The 18,527-nt window shown below is 36.9% G+C and overlaps 1 protein-coding gene across 3 annotated transcripts in view; it reads left to right on the forward strand.

The window, feature by feature from the left end:
- The window catches only part of pum (pumilio), an 89,931-nt gene that overhangs the window by 68,787 nt on the left and 2,617 nt on the right, over positions 1-18,527 (forward strand). For all 3 annotated transcript variants that reach the window (XM_090120018.1, XM_090120019.1, XM_090120020.1), the window contains 7 exons: positions 4,004-4,514; positions 5,859-6,036; positions 7,747-7,847; positions 11,638-11,827; positions 14,189-14,357; positions 15,052-15,210; positions 15,395-15,589. In XM_090120018.1, the coding sequence (XP_089976144.1) occupies positions 4,004-4,514; positions 5,859-6,036; positions 7,747-7,847; positions 11,638-11,827; positions 14,189-14,357; positions 15,052-15,210; positions 15,395-15,589 (1,503 nt within the window). The remainder of the gene's footprint in view (positions 1-4,003; positions 4,515-5,858; positions 6,037-7,746; positions 7,848-11,637; positions 11,828-14,188; positions 14,358-15,051; positions 15,211-15,394; positions 15,590-18,527) is intronic.

The raw sequence follows: 18,527 nt of genomic DNA on the forward strand, positions 1-18,527 counted from the left end.
TTGAGCGATAAATCTACTAATAATTTTACCTTGTTTATTCTTTAGGGAAATTTTAAAAACTACTTTTCGTGTTGGAAGTAGTTTATGATTTCCGTATAAAAATAAACACATTGATACGTTGCAGAAAGAGGATGAAATTAGCTACGTTAAACAAATATTATCGGCAAGTGTAGTTTTGTGAACTCATCTATACAAGATAGGCGCCCAGGTGGTAGCAATAGCAGCAATGGCACGAACGGTGTTTGTATGGCCAATGTTTCATAGTGTTTACTAGATCGCGCAGAGCTGGAACCGAGCCAACTAATCTCTTCCCAACAGGTAAACCAAACTTACTCGTTCTAGATGACATCACACTCACATTAACCATTTCAACGCATCGTGAACCATCTCGCTCAAACCTCGCACCTAAAATAATTGTACAGGTAAATTAGCTTGGAGAAATTTTTGCGTTTGTAGTAGTGTATGGTCAGCAAATAAAATAAAACAACATTTTATTTTTAGTTTTTATTTTATATATATAAGGGATTTTAAATTAAACTATATGTGTTTCTCCTCTGAAAAAGATGAGACTTTATTTTAATATTTGCACATTTAACATACATATAACTTTTACATTAACAATGTTACTAAAATGAAAAATTTACTAACCTGAAAAAGAAACGACATTTAAAGTTTAATTCTTTAGTTTGAGAAGTCAAAGGCTTGCCTCGACCATGTTTTAACACTGGAGCCATTTTGAATTAACAATATAAAGTTACAACACTTACACACAAATTAAACACTAGTTATGGCCCTGCCTTCATACAAAACTGCTGAATACGCCGTTCGCACGGGAATAGAATGTGGATGCGATTTCCCTTAGTTAGCATCCAAGCTTACGTCTTTATAATTATTAAACTGTATAAATTCATTCTTTAACTCCGGTCTGCATCGTGCAGACATGGGTGTAAAAGTCTCATTTTAGCTATTAAATGTAGTTTTTAAGTACATCTGAGTTTTCATTTGGGGCCTCCGGCTGCGGGACATGTAATTCACTTCAACAAATATTATAACAATAATAACAAATAATAACAACAATCAACAAATACAAAATTTATCAATTAAACTACGTACATAATAATTATAATTTTTGAATGAAATGTGTGCTTTATGTTCTAACGTTACCAAACGACTGCACGTGGCACCTGCGGACAGCGTAAACTGGTTTATTCTGGTTTTGTGCGTGTTTCCACTTTCCACTATCAAGTGACGATTTCTTTATTTGTTTTGTTTCGTAATTATTATGGTCAAATATTAATTATGAAACAAATTATTATGGACACGATATTTTATTGTTTCACGGTAGTCGCCTTGTCTCCAATTTCTCAAGGACGTAAAATTGAATGATATATTTTTTTTTATAAAGTCAAAACCATTTTCTTTCAAATAAAAACTTGTTTTTATTGAAAACAAAAGTGTTGCTAGGAATAAGTATAAAATTAAATAGTAATGTTAGGATATCGAAACATTTTTGTATAGGCCAGAACGATATAGTGGAAACGCGCTCTAAGATATGAGTAATATACATGTTATGGACCAAGTGATAAATTGGGCAGTATACATAATGCACGGGCATTATGAAAAATGCCCAATATGAGAGTGCAATTTGATAATAATTATTCAAATAATCAAATTGACCGGGCATTATACATATTGCCCATCACCTTTTGGGCAGAGTAATACAAACATATTTAATTACTATTTTTTTATTGTTATTGTCATTTAACTTAAAATAAACTAAATATTAAACCACTTAAACAATCAGGCTCATTATTTGGATTAATTACCAAGGACTTCTACCTTAAAAATCCACTAGTTTTTGCATTTAAAACTTAAGGAAAGTCATATTAAAAATATAACATAAAATATAATTAAATTTAAAACAAAAATTTCACAACGTACCTTTGTTTTATAGAAATGACTTATTATTATGAAACATAAAATAAACTAAAGTTTAAGCAATCAGACTCATTATTTGGCATAATTAGCAATTACTCTTAATAAACGAAATGTGAAGAAGTAAAATAGAACATAACTAAAATTGAAAACAATAATTATACAATATGTAGCCTGTTACTTGCTACATTTTATTTATTTATAAATAAATAAAATGTAGCAAGTAACAGGTTTATTTATTAGAACAACTGCCACTGTGATGGCATTTTGAGGCACACAACTTTTTGGCTTTGCGACAACTACATTTATCCGACTTGCAACCACCTTTACAACCACATCTATTATAACCTTGCCCTCCGCATCTAGATGACATTCTACAACACTCTCTCAGCGAAATCTGTGTCTCTGGAACATCTTCAGGCGAAACAAATCTTTCCTTGCAGACAGTAAATTGGTTTCTTGAATATACATAGTTGGTTTAAAACACCTTGTTTTGTTCCCAGTTTATAAAGGTTATTGGCTGTTAATTCAATAACTGTAGCAAGCATATTTCTTCCATCGCTACGAGCGCGATCAACATCGGGAACTCGGACTCTTACAGTGTCACCAATTGCAGCCATGGGATATTTAGCGCTTGATACATCCAACATTTTATTTGCTTGTTTCTGCAAATTTTGTAAAGCTAGTTTCCTAACTGCCATAACATTTTCTTTTTTGCGCTCTAGGTTTTCGTTTTCGTTTGTGGGTATTGGGTTTGAATCATTTTGAGTGGACTCCACTTGGTCAGTTTCGATGGGCTCGAGTTGATCATTTTCGGCGGACTCTACTTGATCGTTTTCGGCGGACTCTACTTGATCATTTTCGGCGGACTCTACTTGATCATTTTCGGCGGACTCTACTTGATCATTTTCGGCGGACTCTACTTGATCATTTTTGGCGGACTCTACTTGATCATTTTTGGCGGACTCTTCTTGATCATTTTCGTTGACAACCACTTGATTCCTTTCAGTAATAGTGCTCTCAGTAGATAATAGTTTCTCTAAGTCTTTTTCAGAATTAATATCAAGCAGAGCCTCATGTGGTATAGAAGAACTTTTAAGCCCTACTTTCAACTTCGTTCCAAACATTGCTTCATATGGAGTACAGTTAATACCTGTGTGATGGGCTCTATTTTTCATTAATTGTACAAAACGTAATCCTTCCGACCATTTCTTAGTGTTGTTATCCTCCAACCACGTACTCAGCATATTCTCTATGTCCTGGTTAAATATAGCTTTATTATCAAATTGCCCAATTGTCATGTAGCATTATAATAATGACCGTGCAATGTGATAAATAATGAAGTTAAGATAGTAATTAATCACTTAGCCCAATAAAGCTAGACATTATTCATAATGCTCGGGCATTATAAATAATGCCCGCATTAATCACCTGGTCCATAACATACACACCACTACATATGCAAAAATTTCTCCAAGCTAATTTACCTGTATTGCAATGTAATTAATTTATTAACTATCTTCTTGAATACCAATATGCGCGAAATCTTATTAGTTTAAGAATATTGAGAGACCACGGCGTGCATGTATTTCCTACGTTGTATCGATTTATATCACCGTTATTTACGCTTACAATTTTTCATCCCATCTTATGCAGAAACTTGTGTAGAGATATACCTACTTTTTTATTTGCGGAAAGCCAGACAAGATAATACCGTAAGCCGGTAGAGGCATATGCGTCGGACAGCAGCGTGCCTTGTTATTAAGTTTTTAAACGATTGTGTTAATTAGCGCGTTTCACGGCGGCCGGCCCTCGAGCAAATGCTGTATTGAATAAAAAGTAATAAATGATACGTTTCTTTATTAATTAAATTTAAAGCTAACCGCTAGTTTTAAACGGTACGCTTATTAGAAACCTTTATTTATATCTTTAATATAGTTCGGTCCATAAAACTTAAGTATTTTCTGTAAAATGTTGGCACGAACTTGACGAAAAGTCATCACACGTAAACGCTCATATAGGAGATATTACTAGTGAGCATAAAAAAATGTAATTTCGTTTGTTGCAGCAATTATTCCGATCGCAACAAGCGGCGGCGGCCGGCGGGCAGGCGGCGGCGGCGCAGCTGCAGCTGCTCCAGCAGCAGCAGCAGCAGCAGTTCCAACTGCAGCAGCAGCTGGCCGCGCAGCAGGCGTTCACGCAGGCGCCGTACGTGATCAACGCCGGGCAAGAGGGCGCGCCGTACGTGAGCGCGCTGATCGCCGGCGTGCCGCCGTACTACGGCGTGGCGGCGCCGTGGGGCGTGTACCCCGGGCTGGTCGCGCAGCCGGCGCAGCAGCAGGCGCAGCAGCCGCGCCGGCCGCTCACGCCGGCGGGCGGCGAGCAGCAGGTGAACGGGCAGGGCCAGTACGTGATCCCGTACTACGACCCCGGCTCGCTGGTGATGGGCGCGCGCAACGGCACGCCGCTGCGGCTCGTGTCGCCGGGCGGCGTGCTGGCGCCGCGCCAGTACCCCGCGCACCCCGCCGCCACGCCCGCGCCGCACCAGCCGCCGCAGCCGCAGCCGCAGCCGCAGCCCGGTCAGTACCCGCGCCCCGACTTCTTCTTATCAATCATTTCATACAATTTTTCTTTTCAAATCTTTATAACACTCTCTACTTCAACTTGTGGAAACATTTTTATATTTCATGAATTCATTAATCAATTTATTGCGGTTACGTATATAATAAATGTACTCATGATAATAAATGTTTATCTTAAGTGAATAAATTAGTGAACGAGCGTGTTTGATTCACGGTCTTTATTTATTTTATTATTAACAACTTTTAAATTACAAATATTGCGGATTTTACTATTCCCTTTGTACAATATATTAATCGAACAATATAACAATAGTACATTAGTACAATATGATGTCGTATATTTTATTCTATAAAATTAATTCCATGGTTTCGGTTTGATAATTGACATTGATTCATTTAATATTGTTTATTAATAGAGGTAAATTAACAATGCATCAATCATTAATATACCAAAGTTCATTAAAATTAAATTAATCGATTCACTTAATTACTGACCCTAGTTTTCTTTTAATAACACAATTTCTTATTCCATATCAGGCCTACAATTCTTGTAAATTATTAAGTTTTGTATATAAAAGCACACACATTTCGGTAACATAAAAATAGCAAAATAAAAAATATCCTTACACAAAATGGTTTGATTTAACTTCTGTGAATTATTGTACATACAAAAATTTTGTCTCACTTTACATACATAGTCTAGTTATGTAGATTAGTATTTTGGTATTCGTATGTATAACATAATGATTCTTTGTCACGCTTTATTTTACAGTACGATGAAATTTACACAAAAATCAGCATATTTATAAATATATACAGACATGCAAAAAATAGAAACAAATTAACACTTATGGTATAATTTTTTCTTACAATGAAGAACTAGAGTTGTTAGTTTGTTTATATTTTTGGCCAGTTTTTAGAAGAATAATTGTTTTTAAACATTTATTTACATTAAAATAGTGACTCTTTCTATGTGCATTTGCGTTTTCTATATCTTATTGTATATAAACATCGCCATTTACATAGGAATTTGTACATAAAAATGTAGTTATGGGCGAGAACGGGCTGATTATTTAAATTTTACGTAATTGCCGTATGCAGCATCATGAATTTTTATTCGATATTAATAATGCAGTATGCTTATGGCGGTAGTTCGACACTTGCATATTGAACAGGAATAGTTGTACATTTAACGCGAGGTCCCAAGTTAAACGGGAGCAATCGTGCCGGCCGCTAGCGCTAGGGGGGGGGCACGTAAAGACCAATTGGGCGCGACCCGCAACGGTTGGTCTTTGGGAGCGGCGGCAGGCAGGCTCGTGCAGTGCGGAGGTATGGTTGCAGGCGGCGTGGCGGCGCGGCGCGACTCGCTGGAGTTCGGCGCCGGGCCCGCGGCCGCGCTGCAGGACTACGCGCGCAAGTGGGGGCCCTCGCCGCTCTCCCCGCCGCTCGCCGCCGCGCTCGGGCCCGTCGGCCTGCGCCCCGTCTCCGCCGCGCCCGGCGCCGAGACCGCCAAGTACAGGTACCCGCGCCCGCCACACCACATACACCACTACACACGCACACCACTACACTTCAACACGTACACTATTTTATTTATTTATAAGCTTTAATGCACACGAACGGAAAATACAAATTTTACTTAATACATCTACACGTACATCACACATTTCACACACTCCTACGCACTTCCACTTCCGCACGCACATAATACATTCATACATGCACATCAACTACTCGATGTGATCTTATCACACTCACACGCATAACACACATCTACACATGACTTCACACACACACACACACACATTGACACTGCTCCCATATAATCAGCTAGCCAGTCGGGATAGAGTTGGATAGGGACAGGGTTAGGAGAAAGACTTGTTTAACTTGGGTTATATGATCCTCTATAATCCTTATTTTACATCCTCGCCCGCTACATGTATACCAGCAAACCCTGTATGGAATATTGTAACTACTAAGATCAGTCGGTGGTCGACGTCTGAACCTTTTCATTCTAGTGAGTCTTACCCATGCCATGTTCCAACTGCATTTATCGCGATGAAAGATACTTTCGCCAAGTCTGCATTGTACCACGAAAATAGCAATCTACCTGTCATCACGATACAGACGTTGAGGAAACAATTTAATATTTATTTCAGAAGCTAACACACAATTATTAAGATTGAGATTGGTTTTCATTGTCCCACTGCTGATAAAAGACCTGTCTTTCTTTAGTCCAGTCCATTTTTCATAACATTGGTCCAGTTCTCTAAATAGAAATCTGGTTCCATGCTTCAGTGTGACATCACCTCCCCCTAGCTCTATTCCGAAGTCGAATGTAATAGTCGGGTATCTACTTCTACTTTATGCCCACAAATCTTCGATAGCTAAAACATGGCCGACTAAATTATATTTCAGCTGATCAACATTTTAGTCTACATTGAGTATTTGAGTTTTGGAACCATTATAATATTATTAATAAATTAAAGAAAAGTAACATGCATCATCGCGAAAGGTTTTATTCCATACGCGTTAAACTTGAAAACCACAGCAATCATTTTTGGTCATACTGGTTAAAGTTTTATGTATTATTTTCTTGTGTCTTATCTAATTTGTATGATGAATTTTAACAAATATCAGCGTGATGGGCCAAAATTTAAGACATTAGCGATGCCACGTAATGTAGCATGATAAAAACCAATTTTGTACGAAGTGAAATCTAACGTTAATTAAAAATTTGTGCTGGCACTTGATTTGTGGAAATAAAAGCCAATTTTACGTCCCAAATTTTGTAAATTTCTTTTCTTTCCGAAGTTGTATTTTGTTACAGTTTCATTTCCGCTATAGTTAGTAAAGTTTTACTTTTCCACGAACTCTAGATGATCTCATCTTATGTTTTAATATTGCATGTACATATTTCATTAAATTTTATTACACCTCTCATAATGGATTAAATTATAAGCATAATTCACGATGAGACTTGTAAGCGCGCGATAATCAACCAAAATTACATAAGACGGTGTGGTGCGGTGTCGGCTTCCGCCACTGTTTATATATTGTATATAGCTTTGTATATTTTGTCTGTGTTCTAGACGGCCCCAGCGGCATGTACAAATGTACCGATATCATTTTTAGCATGCTCATCCTGTATCTTTAATTCGATAGAAACGTGCTTTGTTTCCGAGACGTGATGTAGATTGATTTTAAAATTGTATTATTTACATTGCAGAGCTGTCAGCAGTTTAGCACAAGGTTTAACGTCAAATGGCGGAATGTTCGGATCATCATCTTCGTTATTGAGCAAACTGAGCGGCGTCGGCACCATCTCAGGTTGGTACGGGCGAGCCTCACATGCCTCTTGACACTAACTCATAGACATTATGTCGACAGAAGTAGTTCACACCTACCTCTAAACGTTTATAATATTTTATTTACCCCACCGTGTGTAATAGGTATTTTCCATATACATATATTTTTCACAACTAATGTGAGTCATTACGCGCCACTAGATCTAAACTTGCAGTTCAATACTTGCATCACATTAAGGCTGACTTACGTAAACACGATAGATTTGTATCAATCATTATTTTATGCGCCACATAGCAATGGGTGCAAGCAGTTTACTTTTCTTTTAATTATGTGTACTTACTTGTTAGTATGGAGGAATATAAGATAAACATTAGATTTATAAACATTTTCAATTTGCATTATTCTCGGTAAAATACGGATACATCACTGGTAATAACCAATTAATGTAAGGTATTTATTCTGAGTAACTTAATTATTATGGATTAGCCTATTATTTTTATAATAATATTGATATACACTTCTAATGATTCAACTATAATCGAAACTTACGTAATATATTTTATGACGTTTTGAAAATAAAATGATTCTTACACTTATTCAAAAATAAAATTAAAATACAATTACATAAAATCAGCGACACATGTTCTCTGTTATTTAAATAACAAATTTAGTTTCTTATAATAAATAATTCATAATATAAAAAAATCCACACAAATTATAAATTAATAACAATTTTTATAGTCAACTAACAATACATTTACTAATAAATTTGTTAACGTTTGCACGCTCATAACAAAGAAATAAAATTGTATCCAAAATGATCTGATTAAAAGGTAACCAGACCAACTAGCACAAGAAATTGAGTATTTGAATTAAATTTTTTTTTGTGATAAATGGAAAGATTATATATTAGTTTTATAACAAAACTGTTTTTATTTTTATTTTTTTTGCAATAATTCAAAAGTTATTTCAAAATAAAAATTAGTCTTTGAATCCAGTACCGAAGACACGCCGACAACTCCCGAAGCGTCACCCGAGCGCGTGTGACGTCATAATGTTAGTTTTCACTCATTGCAGTTGATAGAAAATTAAATATAGTTTGAAAAACTAAACAGAATAAAAAGATAAATTCATGAAATTATTGTATTGTTACCGGGTTTTTATAAGTATACAAAATTTAAATTAAATCCGTCGGTTTATAGTGGGTCTAAATCGAATCGAAAGGAGAATTGGTTACATACAAACATATGTTTTAAGCTGATCCTGGCGATCCTTATCAGGATAAATTTATGATATTATTGTATTGCCATCGGACCTTGATAAGTGTTCAAAATTTGAACAAAATCCGTCGGATTTAAGTGGGTCAAAATCGAGTCGAAACTTCGAAAGGAGACGGTTACATACAAACATACAGGTGAAGCTAATAAAAGCGTGTTAATAATAAATACAGTGTTTTGATCTATTTAATTTTGTTGTCATTATTAAATTACATATTAATTATATTAAATGTTAATTATATTATTTAAATTTATATTAAAAATGGCGAACCTCAAAAGTTATCGTTTTGTACCATTATGTACGAATACTACAAAGGCAACTCCTGACAAAAATCGGTGATCATAAATATATCAACATCAAGAATATTATTCGTAACTAACTAACTAATTCGGAACCAACTAACAAATCGTATGTAAACGCTATGTACTGCAGTTAATAATAGCTATAACAATATGACGTCACAACTGTGGTGACCGCAGTCATGGCGCGTTTTTAGTCACGTGATTCTAACTTAAATTTCATCAATTTTTAATTGCTTATAATTAACGGAAAAAATTTTTTTTGTAAGTTATTTGCATTAAATATCATTATTATTAATAATAAAGTTTCAAAATACATAAAAAAAATCAATAATTTTTTTTTATTCAAATACTCAATTGTGAGTTTGGACGACAATGAAGCATAATCTTTTGATAAAAAATGTTTTCTTGCACTTTCCAACAATTTATTGAAGCTGCGAAAAAATATTTCTATTCTTAAAAAATTCTATTGTGCTAACTGTTATAAATTTAATTTATTTGATAAACCAGGACCCGTATTCCACAGTACATTTTACAGTGCTTAAGCTTAGTACTTACAATAAGTGATAATGATAAATGTGAAGCAGTTAAACACAGATAAATAATCGGTCAATAAATCAATTATAAATGATCTTCCAAATTGCTTAGTATGAGACTGATGTAATACAAAAAAAAATTGAATCCTGTTTCTAAAAACACCATTGTACATGGGTTGATCCAAAAGTAATGATAATCAATATTAAACAAGGTCATTACAGTTAAAATTATTATGTATTCCTCTAGATAGTCTTCTAACTAGAAAATATACTTCGATATTTTTTTTCTTAAAGTTAAAAAAAAAAAACTTTGACTTCATCCACAAAAACTCCTCTACTGCGGCCATCACTTCGCTGTCGTCTTAAAATTTCTTGCCTCGAAGATGTTTCTTGTGCCGAGGAGAGAGATAGAAATAACTAGGAGCTAGATCTAACAAACAGGGTGGGTGTTCAAGCATTTGGAATGCCGATTTTTGAATGGCAGCCATTGCAACTGACGCTTTGTGATCTGGTGCATTGTCTGGGTGAAAAAGCATTCAAGCCCGCATTTTGCCATGTCTCTTTTCCTCACTAACCTACCGCAATCTTTTAATTTGGTCTGTGTAGTAAGAGCCCAATATAGTGGCTACCTTCTTAAAATATCCCACCATAATTATTCCTTCAGCGTCCCAAAAAACTACCGCTTTAATCTATCCCACTAATTTTCACTTTGAATTTCTTCATCGTCACTTTGGAAGCTCCCATCGCAGGTCATTGATTGTTTCTTGGTTTCAGCATAAACATGGTGAACCCGGGTAACGTCCATAATCACAAATCGTGACAAAAAATTATCCTGGTCTCATAAAAAATTTGGAAATTCACCCTCTAAATGTCGAATCGTTGTTTCTTCTTTTCGTCGGGAAACATTCTGGCACCCACGGTTCACTTTCAAATTAATGTAAATACTTGGAAACGTGGCCTGTTGATATGATTTTTTTGTGATAACTTAGTGAGTACATGAGCAAGAAAAATATATTTATTTTGTATTTTTATGTGCACAGGAAATACCCAATTATCATTACTTTTGGATCAACCTAGTATAAATTGTTTAGCTTACAGTTTCAAGTATAACTGAAATATTATCTTTTATTTTACGTTTATAAATAAAAGCTATGACACGTATTTTTTATGGATCAAATGCTTATTGGCTTCTTTTTCCATTGTAATCTTCACCTGAATCGGTTTAACAGCAGACCGACGAGTGCATAATAAAGTCAGGATTAAAGAGTGATTATTGGCGCAGCGATAAGTAACAGGTTAGCTTCAGATCAGACCCACACCGAGTTTTTCTAGTCATAATAATTATATATGTATGTATTCACAAAACAACAGTTATGTTTATTGGATGTCTAGTTTCCATATGACAAGCTTTGCTCAGTTTTTCTATTTTGTCAGTAGAGAATAATGAAAAAAACTGGACTATGTATTAAAAATGTAATCTATATGTCGCCGTCATCGCATTGAATGTACTATTTTATTGAATGAATAAGCCGAAGGTTGAAGCGTCACTCGTCTATCTAGTTAGTGGATTGTAACAGCCTTTTGAACAGACCGAATATGACTGAGAATTACCTTTTTCCAAACGTCCACAACAAGACGGTTCGAGTCGTGTGAACTGTGAAATGTGCGGCGACATTGACGGCGTGGCGTGCGTTTCAGAGCTGGTCGGCGGCGGCGTGGGCGTGGGGTCGGTGGGCGTGGGCTCGGTGGGCGCGCTCGTGGGCGACAAGCCGGCCGCGGGCCGCTCGCGCCTGCTCGAGGACTTCCGCAACAACCGCATCCCCAACCTGCAGCTGCGCGAGCTCGCCAACCACATCGTCGAGTTCTCGCAGGACCAGCACGGGTCCAGGTAACTTTAACTCTTTATTCACTTGTAGGCAATGTTACATTTTAACAATTCATGTAACAAACAAACATAAAAAAAATATTTACTGTGCACAACCGGCGGTCTTATCGCTCAAATGTACTTAACTTAAAAACTACTTACAATCATAGCCACTTGGGTATCAACTGAGTATTCTGTAGGCATATTTTATATGTGTAAAAATGTACAATATTTATTACTATTAATTTTTTAATAAAAGCTTAAATTTTTTCGTTCATTAAAAAATGTCTGATGTCATGTAATATTTTTTGTTCTATTAAAATTCTGCACCTCTGCAGGGGCCTTAAGGGCGTTTGTCCACTACAATGAATTTTACGGTCCGACATTCCGATTTTTTACGGTCCGGTATGGCACGCAATTAATCTAAATACTAGCTTGTGCACTATACGTAATTTTACTGTCCGACATTTTACTTTTCCCTATTCCGGATGGTTTTTTGAGTTTACGAGTCGCTGTAGGTATAATTGTTTTCGAGTGCCAACTTGCTTGGATTTTACTCTTTTTATTGCATATGCCAATTGAAAGCAAGCTCTTGTTTTACTTTCTTTAGCTGGCAATGAGATTTGAGAAGTTGGTATTGTTATTTTATACCAAGCATTGACCTATAATTATTATCTAAGTAAGTGTTGGTAAGTTAAAGTTCAAGTGGGAATAGATTTAGCTCCTCGTCACCGATTAAAATAAATAAGTGAAACACGCGTTTTAAATCTCTTACGGAACTTTACTTTTAATTATAACGAAGTAATATAATATTTCACCTTCTATATTTTTACTCGTTTCTTGTAAAATGCGAAAACAATCATTTATGATAGCATTATACCGCCAAACTTCCTTGAACTGTACCGCACTGATCCGAGTAAAGACGGACAGGTGCACAAGCAATTCATCGGTTTTTTCATGCCACACCGGACCGTAAAAAATCGGAATGCCGGACGGTAAAATTCCTTGTAGTGCTCAAGCGCCCTTACATTGTCCTAACTCCATACAGTGAGGGCGTTTGTCCACTACAAGGAATTTTACGGTCCGGCATTCCGATTTTTTACGGTCCGGTATGGCGCGCCATTAATCTATATACTAGCTTGTGCACTATACGTAATTTTACTGTCCGACATTTTACTTTTCCCTATTCCGGATGGTTTTTTGTGTCTACGAGTCGCTGTAGGTATAATTGTTTTCGAATGCCCACTTGCTTGGATTTTACTGTTTTTACTGCATATGCCAATTGAAAGCAAGCTCTTGTTTTACTTTCTTTTAGTTGGCAATGAGATTTGAGAAGTCGGTATTGTTATTTTATATACATTGACCAAGCTTTGACCTATAATTATTATCTAAGTAAGTGTTGGTAAGTTAAAGTTCAAGTGGGAATAGCTTTAGCTCCTCGTCACCGATTAAAATAAATAAGTGAAACACGCATTTTAAATCTCTTACGGAACTTTACTTTTTATTATAACGAAGTAATATAATATTTCACCTTCTATATTTTTAATCGTTTCTTGTAAAATGCAAAAACAATCATTTATGATAGCATTATACCGCCAAACTTCCTTGAACTGTACCGCACTGATCCGAGTAAAGACGGACAGGTGCACAAGCAATTCATCGGTTTTTTCATGCCACACCGGACCGTAAAAAATCGGAATGCCGGACAGTAAAATTCCTTGTAGTGCACAAGCGCCCTAACTTAGAGAAAGTTGAGAATAAATATCCTAAATTACGCACGCATAATATAAAAGATGAGATATACAGGTTGACCTGCATGTGGTGTATTATGCTCAATAGAACTTGAGAATGGTATTTGCTGGCTATGCGAAGCTAAGAATGTAAACACACAATTGAGAAAAATAAAATCAACAAGTTTTTACCACGTTTTTTTTTTTAATATTTTTTAACGTTATCGGCATATATGGAATATGGAAAACTATACGTTCTTTGATAAATCTGTGGCAGCCTGTATACATAATTATTATTAATTGTATAAAATATTATATTTATTCATCTTACGAGCCATTGTAGAAGAAGTATAATTTATACATATTTTTTATTTCCTTGTGCGAGTATATTGAATGGGCTTATATATAATCTAAGAGCCTTGGAATTACTTGTGAATTATAACAAGTCGTCAGGTTTATCATTATTATTTAATGACTTAAAAAAAGCCTATTAATTATGATAAACAAATGACTTTGTATGTTTATTTATTTGGGCAAAGCACAATTCCAAATGACTGTTCAAATATTTGAAATGCAAATTATCCAAAAATTTGCGAAAATGACTATTCATTATAAATACTTTTTTTACTGAGCAACAAATTATTGATAATTCCAGATTTATTCAACAAAAGTTGGAGCGTGCCACAAATCAGGAAAAGCAAATGGTGTTCAATGAGATAATTAACGCGGCGTACAGTCTAATGACGGACGTGTTTGGAAATTATGTGATACAAAAGTTCTTTGAGTTTGGCACGCCCGAACAGAAGACGACGTTAGCGCAAAAGGTATGTATCGGCCATACTAGTATGTATTAACAACATCCTATATTAACATGACACCTATAATTACTGCAGTCTCGAACAATAAGTTCATGGACATTTAAATTTTTTGTTTGTTTTTTTTTTATCATAAATATTCGTAAAAAATTATAATATGCATAATATTCATAATGGGATGAATTATTTTTTAAACAAAAAAAAATTGGTTGTTTGTAAAGTAGGTTTACGATCGAGATGTTTACGTGATAACATAATGCAGTGGCAGCACTCGAGATGAGACGGGAGATCGGTCCGTCTCTCTCTCGTTATACCTGCGATCGCGCTCGTGAGGTTTTGGTGTGACACAAGTTTCTGAACATGTCACCCGACTAAAACGATTTTAAAAACGTTATCACGTTAAAAATAAAAAAAATCATAATTATTGTAAGATTTTCTGGATAAACTATTCGTTCATGCTTTTTCATGTAAATTTAAACAGCAAATGGTTATGCACAAAAACATCACGCACATTGACAGTCAATTAATTCACTTTTGATTGATGCACATACAACATAGGTAGTAATTATTTATCTATAAATGAATATCGTTGGTTGTTCAAGTTGATCTATAAATGAATATCGTTGGTTGTTCAAGTTGATCTATAAATGAATATCGTTGGTTGTTCAAGTTGATCTATAAATGAATATCGTTGGTTGTTCAGGTGAGAGGGCACGTGCTGGCGCTGGCGCTGCAGATGTACGGGTGCCGCGTGATACAGAAGGCGCTCGAGTCGATCCCGCCCGAGCAGCAGCAGGAAGTGGTGCGCGAGCTCGACGGGCACGTGCTCAAGTGCGTCAAGGACCAGAACGGGAACCACGTGGTGAGTGTGTACGACACAATATACTACTTTATAAGTTTGAAATCATAACAATATATTATTGCTTCTACCGTTTTTTTACAATTGATACATGTATATCATAAGTTTATGATAAATCAGTCTATCAATAAAAGTTAAAGTTTATTTTTATTAAAACAGATGATGATAAGTAATGATCGATTTGCAGGTCCAAAAGTGCATCGAATGCGTGGAGCCGGGCGCGCTGCAGTTCATAATAAACGCGTTCGCGGGACAAGTGTACGCGCTGTCGACGCACCCGTACGGCTGCCGCGTGATCCAGCGCATCCTCGAGCACTGCACGCCCGAGCAGACCGCGCCCGTGCTGGCCGAGCTGCACGCGCACACCGACCAGCTCATACAGGTACAATCCTCGAGCACTGCACGCCCGAGCAGACCGCGCCCGTGCTGGCCGAGCTGCACGCGCACACCGACCAGCTCATACAGGTACAATCCTCGAGCACTGCACGCCCGAGCAGACCGCGCCCGTGCTGGCCGAGCTGCACGCGCACACCGACCAGCTCATACAGGTACAATCCTCGAGCACTGCACGCCCGAGCAGACCGCGCCCGTGCTGGCCGAGCTGCACGCGCACACCGACCAGCTCATACAGGTACAATCCTCGAGCACTGCACGCCCGAGCAGACCGCGCCCGTGCTGGCCGAGCTGCACGCGCACACCGACCAGCTCATACAGGTACAATCCTCGAGCACTGCACGCCCGAGCAGACCGCGCCCGTGCTGGCCGAGCTGCACGCGCACACCGACCAGCTCATACAGGTACAATCCTCGAGCACTGCACGCCCGAGCAGACCGCGCCCGTGCTGGCCGAGCTGCACGCGCACACCGACCAGCTCATACAGGTACAATCCTCGAGCACTGCACGCCCGAGCAGACCGCGCCCGTGCTGGCCGAGCTGCACGCGCACACCGACCAGCTCATACAGGTACATCTTGCAAATAATAATTAAACGGGATCCACCTAATGAAGTCTCGTCTAGCAAATGCATTGCTTTATCGCTCGCTCTGTGTGGACTCGCCTAATACAAGTAGCGTTGACCGCAATTCCAGTATAAACCTGTGTTCTATATTGACCTTCTATCTAAGAAGGTCAATATAGAATACCTCATAAGCAGTGGCGGTACGTTCATACAAGCCGAAAAGCCCGGCTTGCCTTAGAAATTCGCTACGAGACAGGAAAATTCACGTTTGAATATTCGCGCGCAATGAGCAATTCATAATTTGCTCCGAAATTCAATGAAAACTCACCTACAATATAATATATAATACGCCTAGCATAAAACAATGACGAATTCGAGTAAACTTTTTAATTTCATCCTTCTTCCTATCGGAATAAGGTCGTACCTTTTATTTTGACGTTACAATCTAAATTGGATGGATTATAACATGTAGTTGTCTCGCTTGCACGCGTGGGCTTTTACAGTCCCCGGCACGTAAGTTGGCAAGGTTTTGGCGTAGTGGGGGCAAGTTCGCGCATCCTACACTTGTGGAACAAAAAACTGGTCACTTTTATTGATTGTTATTATGGTTATTGCCATCATTTATTTTTAATCTTGTAGTTAAACAAAGCGGAGGAATCCGTGACATTTAATGGGTGTTATAAATAAAACATAATATTATGCATTTTTTTATTCAGTAAAAAAAAAATATTATTATTAAAAATTATAAGTTCTCGTCGTCACTATCGGTTAATAATACTGTTACACCTGGCATCAAACTAGAACTACCACCTGAGCTGGTGGAAGGAGTTGGCTCCTCATCCTCGACAAAACTATTGTAATACACGTTACAAAAACTAAAGTTAAAACAACAACTATAACACTAATAAAGCCAAAAAAAATCAAAACTTAATTTAAAACTGAACTCGTAACAAAAAGTCAACAAAAACAAAGGGTACAACTTTCGTGCACGCAAGTGTAATCGGGAGCGAACGGAACGTAAACGCGGTGCGGGAGGCAAGGGTCGACTGACGCACCAATAGCGAGTCGTGATCGGCGCTACGTTATACCCCGCGTCCCGCTTGACCACCAAAGAGACCTAAAGAACGACTTCTGCGCATCTAACGACTCTTGCCAAGTTACGTGCCGGGGACTGTACCGGGCTTTGCGCTCATCTCTTCTAACGTATGAAATTTCGTCTAAGTAGATACATACCTAGCTATAGAATTCTATAGCAATCAGTATGGAAAATAATGCCCGGCTTTAAGAGTGTGAAGATAGTTACGATTGCGCGAACGAACGTCGTGAATATTATTGTTATTAGGTATAGTTTGTTTGAGCGGGTGATTATATCGGTGTAATTTAGGTTAAGTTTTTCGAATTTTGTGATAAAATGAGTGTCGCGACAGCAGATTGTGTTGTAAATTGTGATGGTTTGCTTTGTGCTCAGCGGGGGAAAGGTAAAATCATTAAACTTTACTGAAAAACATCAATTAATTTCTTCATAAAAACCAACTCCCGATTTGTGCATTACCCAAACAGCTAATATGGCACATAAACGAAATTTTAATTAAAATATGTTTACGAATTAATCGATTTCATGAATAAGAATTGCTTACAAGCCCCAGCTGTTGAAACTTGCACATTCGGTACTTGGTAGTTACGATTTCTGCTAGTAGGTACCTATAAGGTAGTTCTTCCACGGAGCGTGCTTTCTCATCGTTAAATCGAATTCATAGGTACGTATTTAAGAAATACACAAGGCCAAGAACGCCTGATTGAATTATCAATAATTGCCAGTTGTTAGGTAATTGAATTCTAAAACAATCACCTACTTTCTATTCCGATGTTATAAAATCTTTCCTTCAGAAGATCGCCGTTTGGAATTATTAGAATATAAATGATCTGTACAATTCTAAGATCCGAACATAAGACGAAATTCAACGGCGTGATAATAGAATGAGACCAATTTTATAATTAATTTAGTCTAAAAAAAATTTATTAAAAATGGGTTGACTGGTTAAATCCTGGACAGGACATTTTTAATGAATTAAAAAAAAAACATTTTTTTTAATTAATTGCAGTATCAAGATAATAAAAAAAATATAATAGACTTAAAGTATGAAACCTACAGAATGTGCAGTCATAGTCGTTTTCTAATATTTACCGGGACAAACGGCTAGGTTGGCAGGTATAAACTGGTATGTCGGTACCAGTTACTTTCACTTGATAGGATGATGAAAAAAAAAATTATGTCAGCACTGTTTTATTACAAAATTGTTTTATTATCTCGAAACTGCAATTAATAAAAAATAAAAATAAATAAAAAAATTTAATTCATTAAA

This window comes from Colias eurytheme, chromosome 3 (assembly GCF_061535395.1).
Source record: "Colias eurytheme isolate Ceu_HAF_F1 chromosome 3, ilColEury1 Martin Lab GWU primary, whole genome shotgun sequence".
NCBI lineage: Eukaryota > Metazoa > Arthropoda > Insecta > Lepidoptera > Pieridae > Colias > Colias eurytheme.